Source organism: Vombatus ursinus, unplaced genomic scaffold (genome assembly GCF_900497805.2).
Source record: "Vombatus ursinus unplaced genomic scaffold, bare-nosed wombat genome assembly UNPS02014959.1, whole genome shotgun sequence".
Lineage (NCBI taxonomy): Eukaryota > Metazoa > Chordata > Mammalia > Diprotodontia > Vombatidae > Vombatus > Vombatus ursinus.
Window position 1 is genome coordinate 1,742,223 of NW_020954737.1, and position 19,546 is coordinate 1,761,768.

Consider the following 19,546-nt stretch of genomic DNA (forward strand, 5'->3'; position numbering starts at 1 on the left):
TTTCTTTCTTTCTTTCTTTCTTTCTTTCTTTCTTTCTTTCTTTCTTTTCTTCCTTCCTTCCTTCCTTCCTTCCTTCCTTCCTTCCTTCCTTCCTTCCTTTCTTTCTTTCTCTCTTTTTTTTTGGTGAGGCAATTGGGGTTAAGTGACTTGCCCAGAGTCACACAGCTAGTGAGTGTTATGTGTCTGAGGCCAAATTTGAACTCGGGTCCTCCTAACTCTAAGGCCAGTGCTCTATCCACTGTGCCACCTAGCTGCCCCTTTTGTTTCTTTAGCGCTATTTCTGTTTCTTTAAGAAACTCATCAGGACTGTGATATTAGTCCAAATACGTTGGCTTCACTATCTTAGGCGGTGGAAAGAGTTATACAATTTTTTACAGATTTTTTCTTCTTTTGTTTTCTTGACATTTTTTCAGTTTCATCTTTAAATGTCTTGGGGATGACTTGATTTTTCACCAAACTTTCTTTAAACTTTTTTTTCGTTCACTGTTTCTCCATGGTTTTGTAAGTAAAATTCTCTCTCTAATATTCTGTACTTTTTGCATATTTGTATTTGTCTTAATTCCACTCAAGTTGAATTTCTTGAGGACAAGACATGTGCCATAATTATCTTTTTATTACCCTTGGAGGGTCTACCACAGTGACTTACACATAATCACTTTAATAAAAGGTTATTATTGTTTGAATAAATAATCAGTCACTATTGAGGGTAATTAAGTTGAGACAGAAATGTCAACATAAGCATAATTTGATAATTTGTTAGATGTTCTAAATACGTACAGAATTAAGAGATTATCAGAGTGACTTGGAGCTTTTGCAGCTACGTTTGGGAAAGCTTTATGGACGTTTTATGAATCTTGAACAGATTTTTTTTTCTAGGACAAGGTAGGTTTATTAGAGATATGAATTATCCTTTGAGTTTCTGAAGCAAAATAGAACAGAAGGGAGAAGAAAAAACAAAGATACTTGTATTCCTGACTGTTGGCTAGAGGTGGGGAAGAAGAATCTAGCAAATGAGCAGGGTTGGAGAAGTTTTTGCCAACTTTAGAATAAAGATCATTGTCCTTTTAAAAAAATTATTTAGCATATTATTTTCCCCCAATTGCATGTAAAAACAATTTTTAACATTCGTTTTTAAACCTTTTGAGTTCCAGATTCTTTCCCTTCCTCCCTACCCACCCACCCTTATTGAGAAGGCAAGCAATTCAGTTATACAGGTATAGTCATACAAAACATTTCCATAATAGTCATATTGTGAAAGAAAACATAGACAAAAAAAACCTAAGAAAAAGAAAGAAAGTAAAAAAAAAGTATGCTTTAGTCTGTATTCAGACACCATCAGTTCTTTCTCTGGGGATGGATAGCATTTTTCATCATAAATCCTTCGGAGTTGTCTTGGATCATTGCACTGCTAAGAATAGCTAAGTCATTCACAGCTGATCGTCTTGCAATATTGCTGTTACTTTGTACATAGTACATTTCATTTTGCTTCAGTTTATGTAACTTTTCCAGGTTTTTGTGAGAGCATTGTGCTCATCATTTCTTATAGTACAATAGTATTCCGTTATAATCACATGCCACGATTTGTTCAGCCATTCCCCAGTTGATGGGCAACCTCTCAATTTCCAGTTCTTTGCCACCAGAAAAGAGCTGCTGTAGATATTTTTATGCATATAGGTCCTTTTCCTTTTTGTTTATCTCTTTTAGGATACAGACTTAGTAGTGGTACTGCTAGGTCAAAAGGTATGCATGGTTTTATACCCTTTGGGCATAGTACCAAATTGCTCTACAGAATGGTTGACTCAGTTCACAACTCCAGTAGTGCATTAGTGTCTCATTTTTCCCACATTCCCTTCACCATTTGTCATTTCCTTTTCTTTGCTATTAGCTAATCTAATAGGTATGAGGTAGTACCTCCGAATTCTTTTAATTTGTATTTTTCCAATCAGTAGTGAGTTAGAGCGTTTTTTCACATGGCTATAGATAGCTTTGATTGCTTTGACTGAAAAGTTCATATGTTATGATTTATCAGTTAGAGAATGGCTCTTATTTTTGTAAATTTGAGTCAATTCTCTATATGTTTGAGAAATGAAGACTTTATCAGAGAAACTTGCTTCAAAATTTTTTTTATTATTGCTAACTGTATTTTCCTCCGTCCTTCCCTCTGCACTCCGTTTACTCTATTCTCTCTCACCCTGTCCCTTTTCAAAAATGTTTTGCTTCTGACTACCCCCTCCCCCAATCTGCCCTCCCTTCTACCACCGCCCCCCCCCTTCTTTTGTCCCCTTCCCCTCCTGCTTTCCTGTAGGGTAAGGTAGATTTCTATACACAATTGAGCGTGTATGTTATTCACTCTTTGAGTCAATTTTGATGAGAGTAAAGTTCACTCACGCCCCCTTACCCTCCCCCCTCTTCCCCTCCACTGTAAAAGCTTTTTCTTGCCTCTTTTATGTGAGATAATTTACCCCATTCTACCTCTTCCTTTTCCTTTCTCCCAGTACATTCTTCTCTCATCCCTTAAATTTATTTTTTTGGATTATCATCTCTTCATATTCAGCTCACCCCTGTGCCCTCTGAATATATACTTCTGACTGCCCTAATGATGAGAAAGTTCTTATGAGTTACAGGTATCATCTTCCCATGTAGGAATGTAAACAGTTTAACTATATTAAGTCCTTTATGATTTCTCTTTCTTGTTTACCTTTTTATGCTTCTCTTGAGTCCTGTATTTGAAAATCAGATTTTCTGTTCAGCTCTGGTCTTTTCATTAAGAATGCTTGAAAGTCTTCTGTTTCATTGAATGTCAGTTTTTTTCCCCTGAAGGATTATACTCAGTTTTGCTGGGTGGGTGATTCTTGGTTGTAATCTTAGCTCTTTTGCCCTCCAGAATATCATATTCTAAGCCCTCCGATCCTTTAATGTAGAAGCTGCTAACAGATCTTTCATGCTGACCTAATTTGTTTTTGGTGTCTGTGGGCTGAGAGGTCTGGAAACTGCCACTGCTGCCACTGATCCAGTTGCCCCAGCCCTGTTCCTGATTTACTGGGGTCTGGTCTGTGCTGGCATGGCCTGTGCTGGACTACACTGTCCTCTTACCTTGGTGCAACAGACCTTTTCTGCTGACCTTCTAAGTTCTTTTGAGCTGGAAAATTGTTTTACTCTGTCTTTTTGTGGGTTCTGCCACTCTAGAATTTGTTTTGAGTCATTATTTAAAGGTATTTAGAGGGAGTTTAGGGAAGAGCTCAGACAAGTCTTTGCCTTTACTCTACCATCTTGGCTCTGCCTCTTTGAACAGATTTGAAAGAAGAGAATCTAGACATTTTTGGGGAAAAAGACTTTCTAGTTGTCCATGGTGTAATGGATGGCTGGGGTTTTGGGAGTGTGGATAGGAAACAAATTATGTTAGAGAGTCAATACATTTACTTGATGAGAAGGTTTAGCAGAAGATGAGAATATTTAAGTAAGGCCAGCATAGGGGATAAATAGGTATTTAATTGTTGGAGAAGCCTAAAACCACAGATAGTTATATTTTGATTTAAGAGATCATTATAAGGACTTGAAGAAAAGAAGTAACATGATCAAAATGATAGCTAGGGAAAATGATCCTTGCTCTTGTATTTGAGATACATTGGAGCAGGCAGAGAGCTAGAGCCTAGCAAGAAATCTATTGCTGTTTTAGACATGAAATGATTAGTTCTGAGGAGGGTATCAGAATGAAAAGGGTGTATTCAGGATTTATAGAGGGAAAAATTGATAGGTCTTTGAGAGAGCCTAGTACATAATAGGTGCTTAATAAATGCTAATTGATTGGTTGGTTGATAGGATAAATTGTAAAGCAAATAGTAAAGAGCTAAAGAAGTTATTTTATTTAAATCAACTATTTGATGTCTGATTTCTTCAGTGTGACACACCCCATAAAGAAGATCAGATGGAAGGATTTGAAATGCTGAAACAAAAACTCCAGGAGAAGGAGGAGCTAATTAGCAGCCTACAAACCCAACTCAGTCATGTGCAAGCAGAGCAAGCAGCACAGGTAGGAATTAAAGTTACCTTGTTATCATCAGGTTAAAGGGCCAAAGTTCAATAACCTATGGTATGGCAAGCAAGTTTAGATAGTAAGTTTTCTAAAACTATAAGATGTGATATTCCTATTTGTGCTATATTTATGTGATTGTGTCTGACTTATTTAATTTTAATCCATCAGCACAGTGATTTATTTAATAATTAAAATGTGCAACACATTTTGTCAGGCATTATGGGAATATATAAAGAAGCGTTAGATATTGTCCTTATTGTTTCTTTGTTGGGAAGGCAAAACATAGACACGTTCAAAGAATGATCTTGACCAGGAAGTGTCAAACTCACTGTAAGAGGCCACAGAATTCTCCATGCAGTCCAAACTGGATTAAAATGTTATTGGGAAATGTTTAACAAAATAAATAAAAATACAGTGTAATATGCATAATTTTAATTTGTGTTTTTCTAATTTAGTATGCTAGCTGTAGCATTTCTGTTTGAGTTTGATACCACTGATCTAGACAAGTGTTTTTGAAGTTCAAAAGGAGAGAGCTAGAATAGACATGACTGATTTCATGGAATAGGAAGAGGCATTTCAAGGCCTTGGGCCTTGAAAGATGGGATAGATTGTAGAGCAAATAGTAAAGAGGTTAAGAAGTTGTTTTGTTTAAATCAGTTATTTTATGTCTTTGGTTTCTCAGTGTGATGTGTCTCCTAAAGAAGATCAGATAGGATTTGAAATGCTGGAACAAAAACTCCAGGAGAAGGAAGAACTAATTAACAGCCTACAAACCCAACTCAGTCATGTGCAAGCAGAGCAAGCAGCACAGGTAGGAATTAAAATTTTGAAAAGCAGAGAGGAGGGTTATATTTCTATTGAATTGAACTCAATGGCAGAGTCTGATAATAGGAGGTCAGAGAGACTGGTTGAAATATTTGGGACTATGGAAGTAGAGGATGCATAAAAGATGAAGGTCAGAGCACCAACTTGATAAACAAATAAAACTCAAAAGGACACAGATAGTTGAGGTCAGATCGAGGTGGCTGACCCAGAATTTATGCACATAACAGCTAGAAGATTTGTTAGAGTTGAAGGCCAAACTATTTATAAACAGGGCTACCTGTCCTCTCTTTTTCTCTCATGCTTTGGCTAGGACTGGCAGCCTCTTCTGCAGGGTACTTTCCTTGATATTTTGCAGTTTTCTCATATGCCTTGCCCCTGCTCTCTCAGTATCTATAGAACTTCTGTTTATAGATAGTTTGGCCTTTGGTGAGAGTCTTGGTTTGGAGGCTTGCAGGTGATAAGGAAAATAGCTGTTATTAAGTTCAGGGATAGGGAGAAGATGCAGTTCTTTTGCAAGGGTATTCTCCTTACAATGAGGCTTGAAAGATAGCTTAGAGCCAGATTGTGTATTGTCTTAAATAGGCCTAAGGAGTTGGGATATTATTCTAGATGATAAGAAATAATGTCAGGTTTTTAAGTAGGGGAATTATAAAGTGGTTTTGAATTTAACAGATCAGTCTAGTTGCACTTAAAAAATTTAATGTTCTAGACTCTGAAAATGTTTAAAATGCATTATGGACTTTTAATATCCTCATTTAAAGTTCATTTAAAAAAGAATCTTTGTTCAGACTGACTTCCTTGGTAGAGAACTTTTGTCATATTTGGAGATTATATTCAGACATCCTCATTCTTGGCACCTAAAAACAATCTATTTAGAACAGGAATGATAAGTGGTAAAACCAAGCAGCTCTTTGTAGCTACTTGATAATTCTAACTTTCTACCATTTCTTTCTTTTTTTCTTAAAATCTCTGAGCATATTGGGAATTTCATGTTTGTTTTTCTAAAAGATTGGGAATGTAACTTGGATAGTCTTTCTGGTTGTGTCTTAAGTTGAGTTCCATGCAGGAGGTGGTCCGGGAGAAAGATGCTCGCTTTGAATCACAAGTTCGTCTTCATGAAGATGAACTTCTTCAATTAGTAACTCAGAAGGAGATGGAGACAGAGATGCAGCAGGTGTGTGACTAAAATTTTTTTTGTAAAGGTTTTGATTTTAGTTATTATTTAATGAAATAGGACAGGTTACCCCACCCCCACTCCCCACTTCACCTTATTGCTCATTAATCTTTATTTACTATTCACATAGTCTTAGTGTGTTCGTTAACTGATATCCTTGGGTGTGATCCTATTCCAGCTGTTGCTTTGATTGTATTTTTCTTTGGATTGTCCATTCCCATACCCCTTAATCAGGGGCTCGATATAAAGAAGTTGGTTGTATTTTATGTTAAGGCTGACATTCAGAAATTAGCTCAATTGCAGATCAGACTGTTGGCCAGCTTTCTGACCAGGCAAACTCATCCTTCCTTCTTCTTCCTTCCTTATTGTATAGGTACACTTCTTCCCAAGGCTTATTTTTCCTTCTCTCTAGTAACTTTTGTTTGAGACTACTTTTGCCACTACTAGTTTCATGTTTCATCTGTACTTTTTTCTGTGCCACCACAGTCCCTACCATCTGACCAAGGGAAAGGAGTGAAACAATTCCCTTTCCCTGAAGGCTAACTGGAGAGAGAACATCTTCTCACTTAATTCCTAATCATAGAACCACAGACTGCCAGAGTTGGAAAGGGCATTAAAGATCATCTAGACTGGCCCTCTTCCTCTTACAGATGAGGAAACTGACTGAAGTACAGAGAGGTGACTTGCCCAAAACTAGTTAGTGACAGCATCAAGATTATAACCCAGGTCTTCACACTCCTAATCTAAGACTTTTTCCCTATATGACATCTCTATTTTCTTTCCCAGACGTAGTATATTCATTTGGTTAGAAGACCTGTACCAATCTTGGCTCCTTCTTACTCGTTATTTGAGATGAGAGAAAGAGATTAATTGGCAAATAGAATTAAGGAGTCTCTGCTTCCTGTTTCTCTCTGTGATGTAACTTCTAGGGGACTGGCAAGAATTTGGCTTTTAGGTTGTGGTAAATAAATGTTTACCTACTGTCAGATACAGGCTGATAGAAGAACAGAGTGCCACTGAAGGAATGGGATACACAAGCATCAATATTAAATATTTTAAAAATTTTGTTATATTTTTTACCTTACCTACTTTTTCTAATGTCATTAATATTTAAGATTGGATAAGAAATAATTTTAATGTTTATTTATTATTTCTGTTTTAATTATTAATATCACAAAAGTTGTTTTCCCTTCTGTTTTTAATTGTACATATATAGCTAAACTATGGATTAAATGGTTCTTGTGGACTAGTTTGGGAATGTAACTACTTATCTCATTGTGGAAATGAGATACAAGGAAATGTGATCAAATTGCAGGCAAATAACTTTTAGAGTACAGTCTGTAAATTTGGATACTGACTACATGTACATACATACATGTATGTATGTATGTATCTTTTGTTGATTGTTTATAGAATTTTGAGGTGGACTATAACATCACAAACTTTCTTTTTCTAATTATGATAGAAAGTCCCCATGTTTTGGGGTCTTGTCTGTCTCAGAGTTCAGTTGTTAAGGCCCATTACTTTGTTAGGGTCTTAAAGAAAATTATTTTTTCTACTAAATGGGAAGTATGATAGTATTAAATATTCATGCAGCATTATGAAAGGTAAGCAAATAATGATACTGACTTTCTAGGACTTTCTAGGCTAATGCGTTCTTTTTCTTTCTAGAACCTAAGGACTCTGCACAGGAGACTAGAGGAACAGGAGGAGGCCTTATTAGGACGTGCTCAGGTGGTCGAATTACTCCAGCAGGAGCTATCTGCTGCAGAACAGAAAAATCAGGTACCTCCTTTTACTAGGTACTTTACTATACTTAACATGGGATATGTGTTCTTCTTCTTCCTGCTGGATCTAATTTTTAGATAGTGAACATAAATTCTTATTTATGTAAGTCTTTAGAAGGTGGGCATTTTATATCTTTCTTTATTTAGAAGGTCTTTCTTTTGACCATCCTGGGTCTAGAGTGTTAGTGTATAGTTATCCCTTCCACACTGAGACTTTCCCCATCAGTTTTGTATATCACAGGTTGGCATAAAAAGTCAAATGAGAATTTTGAGGAGTTTTGTGGAAGCCACAGATGACATGTGAAGGCCAACAGATGGCACAGAAAAAGTTTAGAAACTTAGAAATGCATAAAATATATGTATAGTATTGTATAATATCAACCCCAATTTTAGAATAAGATACTGTAAACACCCCAGAAAGTAAACAGAAAAGATTCAAACTTCTCTGGTATAGAGGGCCAAAAATAGTTTTGTTTTTCAGGTATGAGACAGGTTTCATTGCTTATATACAAATATAACACCTTAAAGTGGCCTCCAATCCTATATACATCCATTGCAGAATCAAAATTCATTCACCTAAGATCGGGAAAGACAAAAAAAAAGAAATCAGAAGAGGCAGCTTCAAACCCAGGATCAGGCTGACTTGGGCAGGGCACATGCTCATGGCTACCTGTTATCTGTGGTGGAGGATAGGGTGAGCTCTTATTCCCACCACATTTCATGGGAAGCAACTTAAAATAATTCTGATGCTATCTACAGCCAGAAAAAAAGAGAAAAAGAACCAAGGACAGAGTCACTTCTTTTTTAAAGGTTCATTGAATTTTAAGTTCTTTCTGTTCAATCAGTAATCAATCAGTAAACATTTATTAAGCCCCTACTGTGTGCCAGGCACTGTGTTAACCTCTAGGGATACAAAAAGAGGCAAAAGACAGACCTTGCCCTCAAGGAGCTTACAGTCTGAAGGAGGAGACAACATGCAAGTAAATATATACAGAGCAAGCTATATGCAGGATCAATAGGAAATAATTAACAGAGGGAAGGCAACTAGAATTAAGAGAGATTGGGGAAGGCTTCAAGCAAAAGAAGGAGTTTTGGGGCAACTAGGTGGCGCAGTGCATAGAGCACCAGCCTTGGATTCGGGAAGACCTGAGTTCAAATCCGGCCTCAGACACATAACACTTACTTGCTGTGTGACCCAGGGCATGTCACTTAAACCCATTGCCTAACCAAAAAAAACAAAAAACAAAAAAAGAAGGAGTTTTAGTTGGCATTTAAAAGAAGCTAGTGGAGTCAGAAAGTGGCACAGAGGAGGGAAAATGTTCTAGACATGGGGGAGTGCAAGAGAAAATGCTAAGAGACCAGAGATGGAGTGTCTTGTTTGTGGAACAATCAGGAGGCCAGTTTCACTGGATAGGAGAGTATATATTGGGGAATAATGTGTAAGAAGATTTAAGAGGGGGCTAGGTTATAAAGGGCTTTGAATACCAGCCACACAGAGCACTTTGTATTTGCTCCTGGAGGCAATAGGGAGTCACTGAAGTTTGTTGAGTGGAAGTATGACACAATTCGACCTGGATTTTAGGAAAATTACTTTAGTGGCTGAATGGAAGATGAATTTCAGTAGGAAGAGACATGAGGCAGGCAGACCTACCAGCAGGCTATTTCAGTAGTGCAGCCCTGAGGTAATAAGGACCTGCCCTGGAGAGTTGGAAGGGTGAGAGGAGAGAAGAGAGGCATAGTCTAGAGATGTTGCAAAGATGAAATTGACAGGTCTTGGCAATATCTTGTATATGGGGGTTGAGGATAGTGAAGAATCCAGCATGACTGCTAAGTTGTGAGCCTGAGAAACTGGGGAAAATAGTGGTGTACTCTCCATTAATAGAGAAGGTAGGAGGGAAGGGAGAGTTTAGAAGGAAAGAAAATGACTTCTATTTTAGACACATTGAGTTTAAGATGTCTACTGTACATCTAGTTTGAGGTGTCTGAAATGCAATTGTAGATGCAAGATTAGAGGTCAACTGAGAGTTTGAGGCAGGAAAGGTAGAATTGAGAGTCATTAACATAGTGATGATAATTAAATCCATAAGAGGTGATGAGATTAACAAGTGAAGTAGTGTAGAGAAGAGAAGAGGACCCAGGATAGAACCCCAAGGGATACCTATAATTAGAGGTTGTGTTTTAGAAGTGGATCCAGAAAAGGAGACAGAGAAGGAGAAGTCAGATAGGGGAGGAGAATCAGGAGAGAATGGTTTCTCAAAAATCTAGAGAGAAGAGAATATCCAAGAGGAGGGAGTGATCAATAATGTCAGAGGCTGCAGGGAGGTCAAGAAGAATGAGGACTGAGAAAAGGCCATTGGATTTGATCATTAGTAACTTTGAAGAGAGCAGTTTTGATGGGCCAAAAAATTTTATGTGGATTTTCCAGATAGTTGGGTGCACTGTGTCCCTAACCCCCGCGATGTAGAAAGGATAACTGTATCCACTGTCATTCCCCCTGGAGAATTTCTGTTACTTTACTTTATGTCTTCTTCATCCTAAATAGTTTCCCTCCTTGGCTTCCCAGATTTATAATATCCAACATTTCTATAACACCTTAAAGGTTTTCATAGTACTTTATATATATTATCTCATTTGAGCTTTAAAACTTTCCTGTGAGGTCAGAGCTACAGCTGTTGTTATCTCTACTTTTCAGATGAATACTGATGGATGAGAGAGGTTAAGTAATTTACCCAGGGTTACACAGCTGGTAGATATCCAAGGTGGGATTTGAACTCAGATCTTCTTGACTCCAAATCTAGTGCTCTAGCTACCATACCACGTAGCTGTCTGATATTATACCTTTTGTGGCTTCATTTCTCCATCAATTTGTGTTAGATGCTTCTGTGTTAGATCAAAGCAATCCCACTGTGCAGTGTCTTTTATAAATTGGTTGAGGTGTTGTTATGAGTCTTCTTTCTTTTTTTTCTTAGGTTCTCTCTGAACAGTTGCAGCAATTGGAAGCTGAGCAAAATACGTTAAAGACTGTACTAGAAACAGAGAGACAGGAGTCCAAGAGTCTGATTGAAAAAATGGAGCTTGAAGTGGCAGAAAGAAAACTGTCTTTACACAGGCTAGAAGAAGAAATGCGTTGTCTTTTGGAGCAGTTAGAGCAGGCGGGCCAAATCCGGGCTGAATTAGAGTCTCAATGTAGTGCTTTGGAGCAGAAGCATAAAATAGTAGGAGAAGAGAAGGACTCTCAAATTTTGTGTCTTCAAAAGAGTGAAAAAGAACTCCAGTCTGCTTGTGAGGCCTTAAAGGTTCAAAATGAAAAGCTTCTTCAGGATATCAGTCACCGGGAAGTTCAGTCAGCCCGGACGACTCAACAGCTAGAAGGTCAGCAACAACTTGCTTTTATAATGCATTTCTCAGAGTTCTGGTCACTTAAATAATTGCTAAAACCCACTGAATCAAAAGAAGGCTTAAAAGGAAGACCTTCCTAAACTACAGGAGAAATCCTTAGTTTCGTATCTGCTGTTTCTTTTAGAAATTAAGTTTACAACTTACTGCTTATTATTGTCATTATAACAATACTGGACAATAATGACAACTTCATCAGTGTGCCAGGGACTTAGGGAAGACTGTGTTAAGTATGACCCTGGATTAGAGGATCCTCATAAGGTGTAGTATAGGATTTGAATAGCTTCTATCTAGATTTTTAGGGCCTGGAGTGCAAAATTACAATTTGTCAATCTTGGAGATAATTTGAGTTGTGCTTGGCTGATAAAAAGATAGCTCTGAAAGGCTTCCTTGGAGATCTGAACTTTATAAAGAGGTATATGTTTGGAAAAATGTTAAAAGACTGTTAAGCTCCAGGAAAGAACAAAGCACATCTTTTGTAAAGTAATTGAACCAGAGAAGAATTGGAATTGCGTTGAATAGCGAACCACATATTACAAGCACGTGTTTTGAATTTAAGCATATTTTTAATCAATACTGTTTTGTGGGAATAGGGTAGGACTTAACTGTATAAAACTGATTGGTTGAAAAAAGACAACACCGTTTTTGAAAGAGATGACAAGAAGAGGAAGAGGAAGATCTTTTGATCTTTAATTTGATTATGTTTGGTTATAAATTCTTTATTCAGGGGTCTTGGAGAACATTTAAAGAGTTAAAATGAAACATTGTCACTGACATCTTCAAGTTGGACTAAGATAACTTAGGTAGAGGATAGCAACTCTTTACAAGTTTTTGGAAACTGCTGCCCCATAAAGTTCAGTTCTGTGGCATATCATTTTGTTGAATTTATTTTCTTTAGATGAACTCCAGCAAAAATCCAAAGAAATTAGCCAATTTCATATTGAACCAGTGTTGCAGAAATCAGAAATGGCCTCTCAGACCTCCAGCCCAGATGAGAATAGCCAGGCTCTCAAGGTAACAAAATTCGAATGTCTTTGTGCTCTTGCGTCTTTAGTACCTAGTGGATAACCAACATTGTTTCGTGGGACACTTGATCATGTCACTTAGTAATGCTCATGATGAGTATAAATACAAAGATTACCATGTTGATAATTGAAGTTTATTTACTAGTGTTTATTGCAGAGGTAGATCTCCAGTTATTGATCAAATCTTTAAACTAAGTTGACAGGTACTTAGTGGTTTTGTTGTATAAGTAAGATTAATGGAGGGTGGCAAAAAGATACATTGGAAAATTTGCTTCTGGAATAAGAAATTTAAAAAGAGTGTAAATGAGGAGGTCTTAACCTTTTTTGTGTTGTGGACACTTTTGACAGTCTAGCAAAGCCTTTGGATCCTTCAGAATAATATTTTTAAATGCATAAAATAAAATACATAGGGTTACAAAAGAAATCAGTTATATTGAAATAGTTATCAGAATATTTTTCAAAAAACAAGTCCATAAAACCTAGTTTAAGAGCTGTGTTCTAAATGCTTTTAGCTTATGCAGAAGCTGTACCCTGTATGTCATTAATGTTTTTTTCGAGAAGGAAATTGCAAGATTCTGGATGTAGTAATCACTGAACAACATCACAAAAAGTGAAATTTGCTGTATCTTATCAGTAAACAAGTGATTACCAATGAGGGAGTAATTTCTAAATTAGTTTAACTAAGAAACGATTGAAGTGAATATCAGATTAGAAGAAAGAATAAAGATGAAAAGATAGTTTGCAGTCACAACAGCTCCAGCCTGATCTATTCAAAAAAGCTATTAACTATAAAAAATCAGAGTTGGAATAAGCAAAAGAAATTATTATGAACTTCATATGGAAGTTTAAACAATGTGAAGCAATTACTGTAATGAGAAAGTGAAAGAACTCAGAAATTGTCTCAACCAGCAAGCACTTAATATTCTAGTCAAATGGAAAGACATGGCAGCCAAAGACAATACTGGTTTAGAATAGAAACAAATTTACAAAATGAGTAGAGGAAGGTGGTGGAAAATTATGAGCAGAATCACCTTGTAAAGCACCATGAATCATTGAAAGGAAAAACAGAGTTTGTTGAAAAGTTTGGCATGAGATCCAGTTAAGCTGTATCTTCCCAAGAGTATTTAGAAATGAAGCTGGAAGTGAGACAACAGACAAATGAAACCTATCATCAGTTGATAAAACACTATTTTCTTCTTTAGTGACAGAACTACCACATTTGAACTCTTAACATCTCAGCCCTTGATATGCTAAACAAGGGAGAGGTGGCACTAAAGAGGATACAGGTAGAATAGCTAGATCAGACCATATATATACATAATGGAAATCTTTTTTAGTGATAACACAGTTGCTCATTGAGGGAGTAATTTTCAAGATATCTGAAAGAGGGGAAGATACCAAGTAAATGAAACAAGTCAGATGATACAATTGCCAACAAAAGTAACAGAGAAGAATCAAATGCTTTAAAAATAATAACAAACAATAAACACAGTAGGATCTTGCATTCTCTAAATTTTCAGTATGTCACCTGCAAATAAGAACATCTAGAAGATCCCAGACCCTATAAAGAATCTTTCTGCCATTTAGACTCTGTGCTGGACTTTCTTCATGATAGTGGCAGACACCTTTGAGGAGCATGTTATTTCCCTCTTTTAATGTTTCCCTTGATTTTGAGGATTGTGCTGATTGTACCAAGCCCCCAAATTCTAACACACTTCTGAAATGAGATCCAAATACTTAAAAGAGTGTGGTCTAACAGTCTATATGAGGAAAACTAAGTGGATGAAGAATGCCTATCATCCAAACTATGATATGCAAGTGGAGGTATGTCCCCTTTAGTTGATCTATCAGAGCATAAGTCTTGGATAGGTATTGCAGATAGTTAGTGAGCTGGGCCTAGGATAGGAGAAAGAATATGAACAAAATGGTTTTTGGAAATTTGTGTGGTGCTTTCAGTATTTCCAGCCTCCTCTCTGAAGCCAAAACCCATCTTTTAAAAAATTCTTCTAGGGATACTGTATGGTTTCATGTCATAGAATATAATAATTTCTAAAAATTCAAAATTGCAGTTGGCACAAAGGGCAGACACATATAGTGAGCATAAAGAGATTCCATTGTATTATCAACTGTGCCTTGCTCCCAAGAAATGGTATCAAAAATGGCATGCCAAAGATGTATGTCACAAAAGGAAGTTGTACCATTCATGTCATCAGAGTAAGACATACTAGGTGGAAAGCCAGTTAAAGACCTAGAGAAAGACCTAGAGGAAGACCAGCTTCCTCAAACAGCAGTTTGGGTAAATTCTCCATAAAGAATTTATAGGAGGATATGTACGATAGTCATATAGGATAAGGTGGGTATAGGTTGTGATTTGTTCTGTTAGAAGGAATACACACATCAGGATTTTCATGAATCCATTGAAATATATTTGAATCTGTAAACACTTAACAAATTTATCCCTTATACTTAAAGACATATCCTAGATCATTGCAGAGAGATTAGTTACTAATAACTTAGGACAGACTTGTATGAAAAATGCTTACAAATATCATGTGATAGTTCTGTATAGTTTATATAATATTTTAGTAAATACAGTAGTTACTTGAAAGAGTATACAGAAAAATTTTACATAAAAGTCAGTTCTACCTGGGTCAAAGGCTCTTTAATGAATTTCTTCTCAAAGATGTAGATGACAGACAAAAAAACATGTTTACTAAGTTTCCAGATAATACCAAATTAGTGGTGGTAGGACAGTAATAGCATGTTTAATGGGATTAAGATTCACCATTGATACATTAATTCAAAAAATATTTATCAAGTATTATGTAGATAACATTAAGCTAGGAGCTCTAGGAAATACCAAGTTGTATAATAATAGTCCATATCCTTAAGGAGCTAATAACGTTTGGGCAAAAATGTACATGCATGAATAGTTTAATAGAGAAATGAGGTGAGAGCCAAATGAATGGTAAAGACAAGTGGACAATTACAATTAATTATATTATTATTATAAAAAATAAAAATATGTATTATTATGGGCTACTTATTAACTTAGAAAGCAAAAGTTAGCATTACTTATGTTATATTGTATTTTCATTTATTTTTAAAATATTTACCAATTATATTTTAACCTGGTTTGAGCTGCACACTTAAGCTTTGCTGGCTACCAGTTTGACACTTCTAGTATAGACAATAAGTACTAGAGTACGACAGACCATCATTGCCAGATAGACCTTGTTAATTTAGGATAATAGCAACAGCAGCATAAGTAATAAGAGACCTGGGTTGTAGTCCCAATTTTGTTTAATGTTAGCTATCTTACTTTGAAAAAATCCTTTAAGTTCTCTAAGCCACAATGTTCCTTATCTGTAAAATGATGAATTTGGGTTGGATCCTCTCCAAAACCCCTTCCAGTTGTAAAATAATACAATTCTCTGATAAGTAATGAAGTCATCCATATACTAAAGACAAACTGCAGGGACACAAGATGAAAAATAACTAAATATTTGCAGCTCATTAAGAAAACTAAACATTTGTGTGCACAAATAGAATTAAAAGGTGTAATAGCCCCAGTGTTAGAAGGTGAATGGGATTTTAAGCTTAGAATTAAGAATAGCATTACTCCCTGTCTTGATTGAGGATATATATCATTTTGCAATCATTCTTCTTTTGGAATTTCTATTCAGCCCATTACTTATCCCAGGGAGGTCTCTTTGTGAGGGTTGTAAGTAAATTTCCCGTCACTACTGGCCCTTTTGCCAGGGATTACTGAATTAGATACTTTTCCCCATACAGATGATTTTTGGATGAATGTCTTTGTAGTTTAGCCTTGAAACTCTAGTATAGATCTGAAGCTCTGAATCTAATAAAATCCTTCAGCTGCCACTTCCCCTCAGAGATCATTGATATTTTTTCTCTGCCTGTAAATGGGAATAACCTTTGAGTTAGTCCAGGGAGAACAGGGTTATTTCCTGTTTCTAAAAATTTCCAGTGAAAGAGATGTTGAAGAAGATTAAATGTAAATGCTGGAGAATATTTGGGCATTAGCTTGAGAGTTTTCCCTCAGCTCTGAAAATGTGAGTCAGAAAATGTCTCGTTTGCCCTTTTTCTGCATTTCAGGTAGACTTAGAAGAGAACATTTCCTCTTTGCAGAAGAGAGTAACAGAACTGGAAGAGGAAAAATGTACCTTGCTTCTCTCTACTGTGGAACTGGAGGAGCTAAAAGTTGAGAATGGTATGTGTGGTAGCTGAAAATCTATTTTCAATGTCCAGAAGAGTACATGTGTTGTTACAGTCGTTAACTCTTTGTAAAGTAAAGGCTATATCCTGTGATGGGTGACCTCTATGGTTCCTATAGATAAAAAATCATAGACTTGTAAGAAACCTAGAAGTTCCTCAATTTTAAGGTGAGAAAACTGAGACCCTGAATGACTAAGTAACTTATCTACAGTGATAAAAGTAGTTAAAAGCAGAGCTAGGACTAGAACCCAGTTCTCCCAACTTTTAGTGTAATGCTTTTTGTGTTTTAGTGTAAATCAGGATTCCGTGTTCACTGGACAATCAAGGACTTTTATCTAAGGAGGTTAAGTTTCTCTCCTCTTAGGATATAAGATTTGACCTAAGATTGGCAGTATGATGCAGTTAAAAAAGATGATAATAGTTTGTCCAAGTAGTCATGCCGAGTCAACGGTCATTTCTTAAGTGCTTACTCTGTGCTAGATATTGTAATAAGGCACTAGGGATACAAAAAAAAAAAAAGGCAAAACCCTCTAGGAGTTCGCAATCTTAACAACATGCAAACATAATCTCAGAGAGAAGGTATGTAAGTACTTTAGGAAGGACCAAGAAAACTTCCTGTAGAAAAGGGAATTTTAGCTGAGACTTTAAAGAAACCAGAGAAGCTAAGAGGCAAAGTCTAGGAGAGAGAGCATTCCAGGGAGGGGAACAACCAGTGACAATAGTGAGAAGATGGAGAATCGCATTCTAAGAATGGTAAGGAGTCCAATATCACTAGATTGCAGGGGCATGAGGTATAAGAAGACTGGAAAGGTAGGAAGAGCCAGATTATGAAGGACTTTAAAAGACAAATGGAGGTTTTTATATTTGATCTTGGAGGTAACAGGGAGACACAGAAGTGTATTGAATAAGAGGTGATATGGTCAGACCTATACTTAAGAACATCACTTTGGCAGCTGAGTGGTAGATGAATTGGAGTGGGGAGAGACTTGAGGCAGAGAGGCCAACTAGAAGGTTGTTTTAATAGATTCTAGTGGAAATGTTCTGAAAGCAATTAGGAAGACTATATACATGCATCATTAAGTGGAAGAAATAGGAGCAAGATAAAGTAACAGGAAGGAGAAGAGTGCTCATAGAAAAATGTAAGAATAGGATCATGTGTGGGAATGGGAGCCAGGGAAGGGGAGAGTTTCAAGAAGGGAGTATTAAGTGTTGCAGAATAATGGTAGAAAACTCAGATAGAAACAAGTTACTCCTTGTGGCAGCATGTTGACTTAGAAAACCACACATGAACACTATATATGTTCTACTATGTTTTTATTTTGTTAAATATGTTCTGATTACATTTTAATCTTATTTAGGTGGCATTATTCTTTGCTTGCCACAGTGGATGCTTGACACATCTGTTTTAGAGGCATAAAGGGTCATTAAAACAGAAAGGCTGTTAGAGTTAGTAAAGTGGCAGTTATTTATGACCTTAAAGGAGAATAGTTTCACAAGAGTAGATAAAGATGCAATGAGGAGAATTTATGTTCTGCACTAGAGTTTCACCAGAAGAAAGAAATTATTAGCACTATAGAAGGGACAGAAACCTTTAAAGAAAATTACTTTTATCTTGAAATACATAAATGAAGGAAAAGGAACAGTAAACGTTGTCAGATATATACTGTAGGAAAACGTATTTTTAAGAATTCAAAGGAAACTAGAGAATCAACTATAGAATGTTATTTATTCTTTTTTCAAGGATTAGAGCAAACTTTTTGCTAGTCAGAGGTCAGGCAGAAGTAAAATAACATAAAACAAAACAAGATGTTGAGATCTTAGATTACTGTGTTGGCATACAACAATGTTTCTCCTATGAATCAACACTGTAGTATCTATATCTGTCTCCCTTTTTGTATTCTTTTCCTAAATCCTACTGTTGTAAAACCTTATCCTATGATTGTCTTCTTGCTTCTTAAAATATTTTTGTTTAAAAAAATTTTTTTTGTTTTAACTCATTGATGTATTTTATAGCTTATTTTATTTCATCCTCCTGATTTCAAGTTTCTCACCGTCTTTACTTTTTTCATGTACCTGTAACTGCCTCACCCATACTATTCCTTTAAACCTTCCCAAATCTTTAATGCACAGTTTTGTTTTTTTTTTTTAGCATATGTACACATTTGATCATGGCATCACCCATAAATATTCCACTTCCATGTTCGTGAGCTCTGATTATGGGACAATAATTTTATCATTTCATCTTTCTCTATACTTTACAAACCCTTACCTTGTACTTTGCCCTCACCATGACTTCCAGCCCCTCCACTCCTCGGTTTTTTGTTTTTGTTTTTTGGCTAGGGAATGGAGTTAAGTGACTTGCCCAGGGTCACACAGCTAGTAAGTGTCAAGTGTGTGAGCCCAGATTTGAACTCAGGTCCTCCTGACTCTGGGGCCAGTGCTACATGCACTGTGCCACCCAGCTGCCCCTACTCCTCAGTTTTTTAGTAGGTCATTACCCCTACAGTGCCTATATTATACTTCCTGTCTTTTTACTTGGTAAATCACTCTATACTTTGTCCTCTATACTTTGTTCCCTTTTCCTATCACCTGTCATGCCTTATAGAACTTTGGATTACTCCCATCTCTTTCAATCCTATTTGTGTGCAGCTGCACAGAGCTGGAGAAAATCATGAAACGGTGCTGACTGGGTTCACTATAATGGTCCTCACTGTAGCAACATGGTCCTTTTACACTTTCCTAATCTGTTTGCTATCCTATTCACCACAGTGGATGTTTCAAACCTTTTCATTCCTCATGCCTCCTGTGGTACGCTCCTTACTCTGACCCTCTCAGCTGATGATCTTGCCTCATACTTCTGGAAAACCTGGGTCATTTTCCTGAGAACTCCCTCTTCTCTACTTTTCTGCATCTCATATCACTCAGATATCTTCCCCTACTAGATCCTTTTTTGCCTCAGTTCTCATAAAGAAGCAGTCCTCCATTCCAAGGCAAACTTCTCAGCATGTACCTTTGATTCCATCCCCTTCTCATCTCCAGCAGATTGCCTCCTCTGTCATTCCTGCCC

The 19,546-nt window shown here is 36.6% G+C and overlaps 1 protein-coding gene across 4 annotated transcripts in view; it reads left to right on the plus strand.

Moving 5' to 3' along the window:
* GOLGB1 (golgin B1) overlaps positions 1-19,546 on the plus strand; it is a 79,947-nt gene that overhangs the window by 15,943 nt on the left and 44,458 nt on the right. For 2 of the 4 annotated variants that reach the window (XM_027845287.1, XM_027845290.1), the window contains exons 6-12: positions 3,899-4,030; positions 4,716-4,844; positions 5,910-6,032; positions 7,704-7,817; positions 10,789-11,191; positions 12,114-12,229; positions 16,360-16,474. In XM_027845287.1, coding sequence (XP_027701088.1) covers positions 3,899-4,030; positions 4,716-4,844; positions 5,910-6,032; positions 7,704-7,817; positions 10,789-11,191; positions 12,114-12,229; positions 16,360-16,474 — 1,132 coding nt within the window. The remainder of the gene's footprint in view (positions 1-3,898; positions 4,031-4,715; positions 4,845-5,909; positions 6,033-7,703; positions 7,818-10,788; positions 11,192-12,113; positions 12,230-16,359; positions 16,475-19,546) is intronic. The other 2 variants (XM_027845288.1, XM_027845289.1) reach the window with 2 other exon arrangements.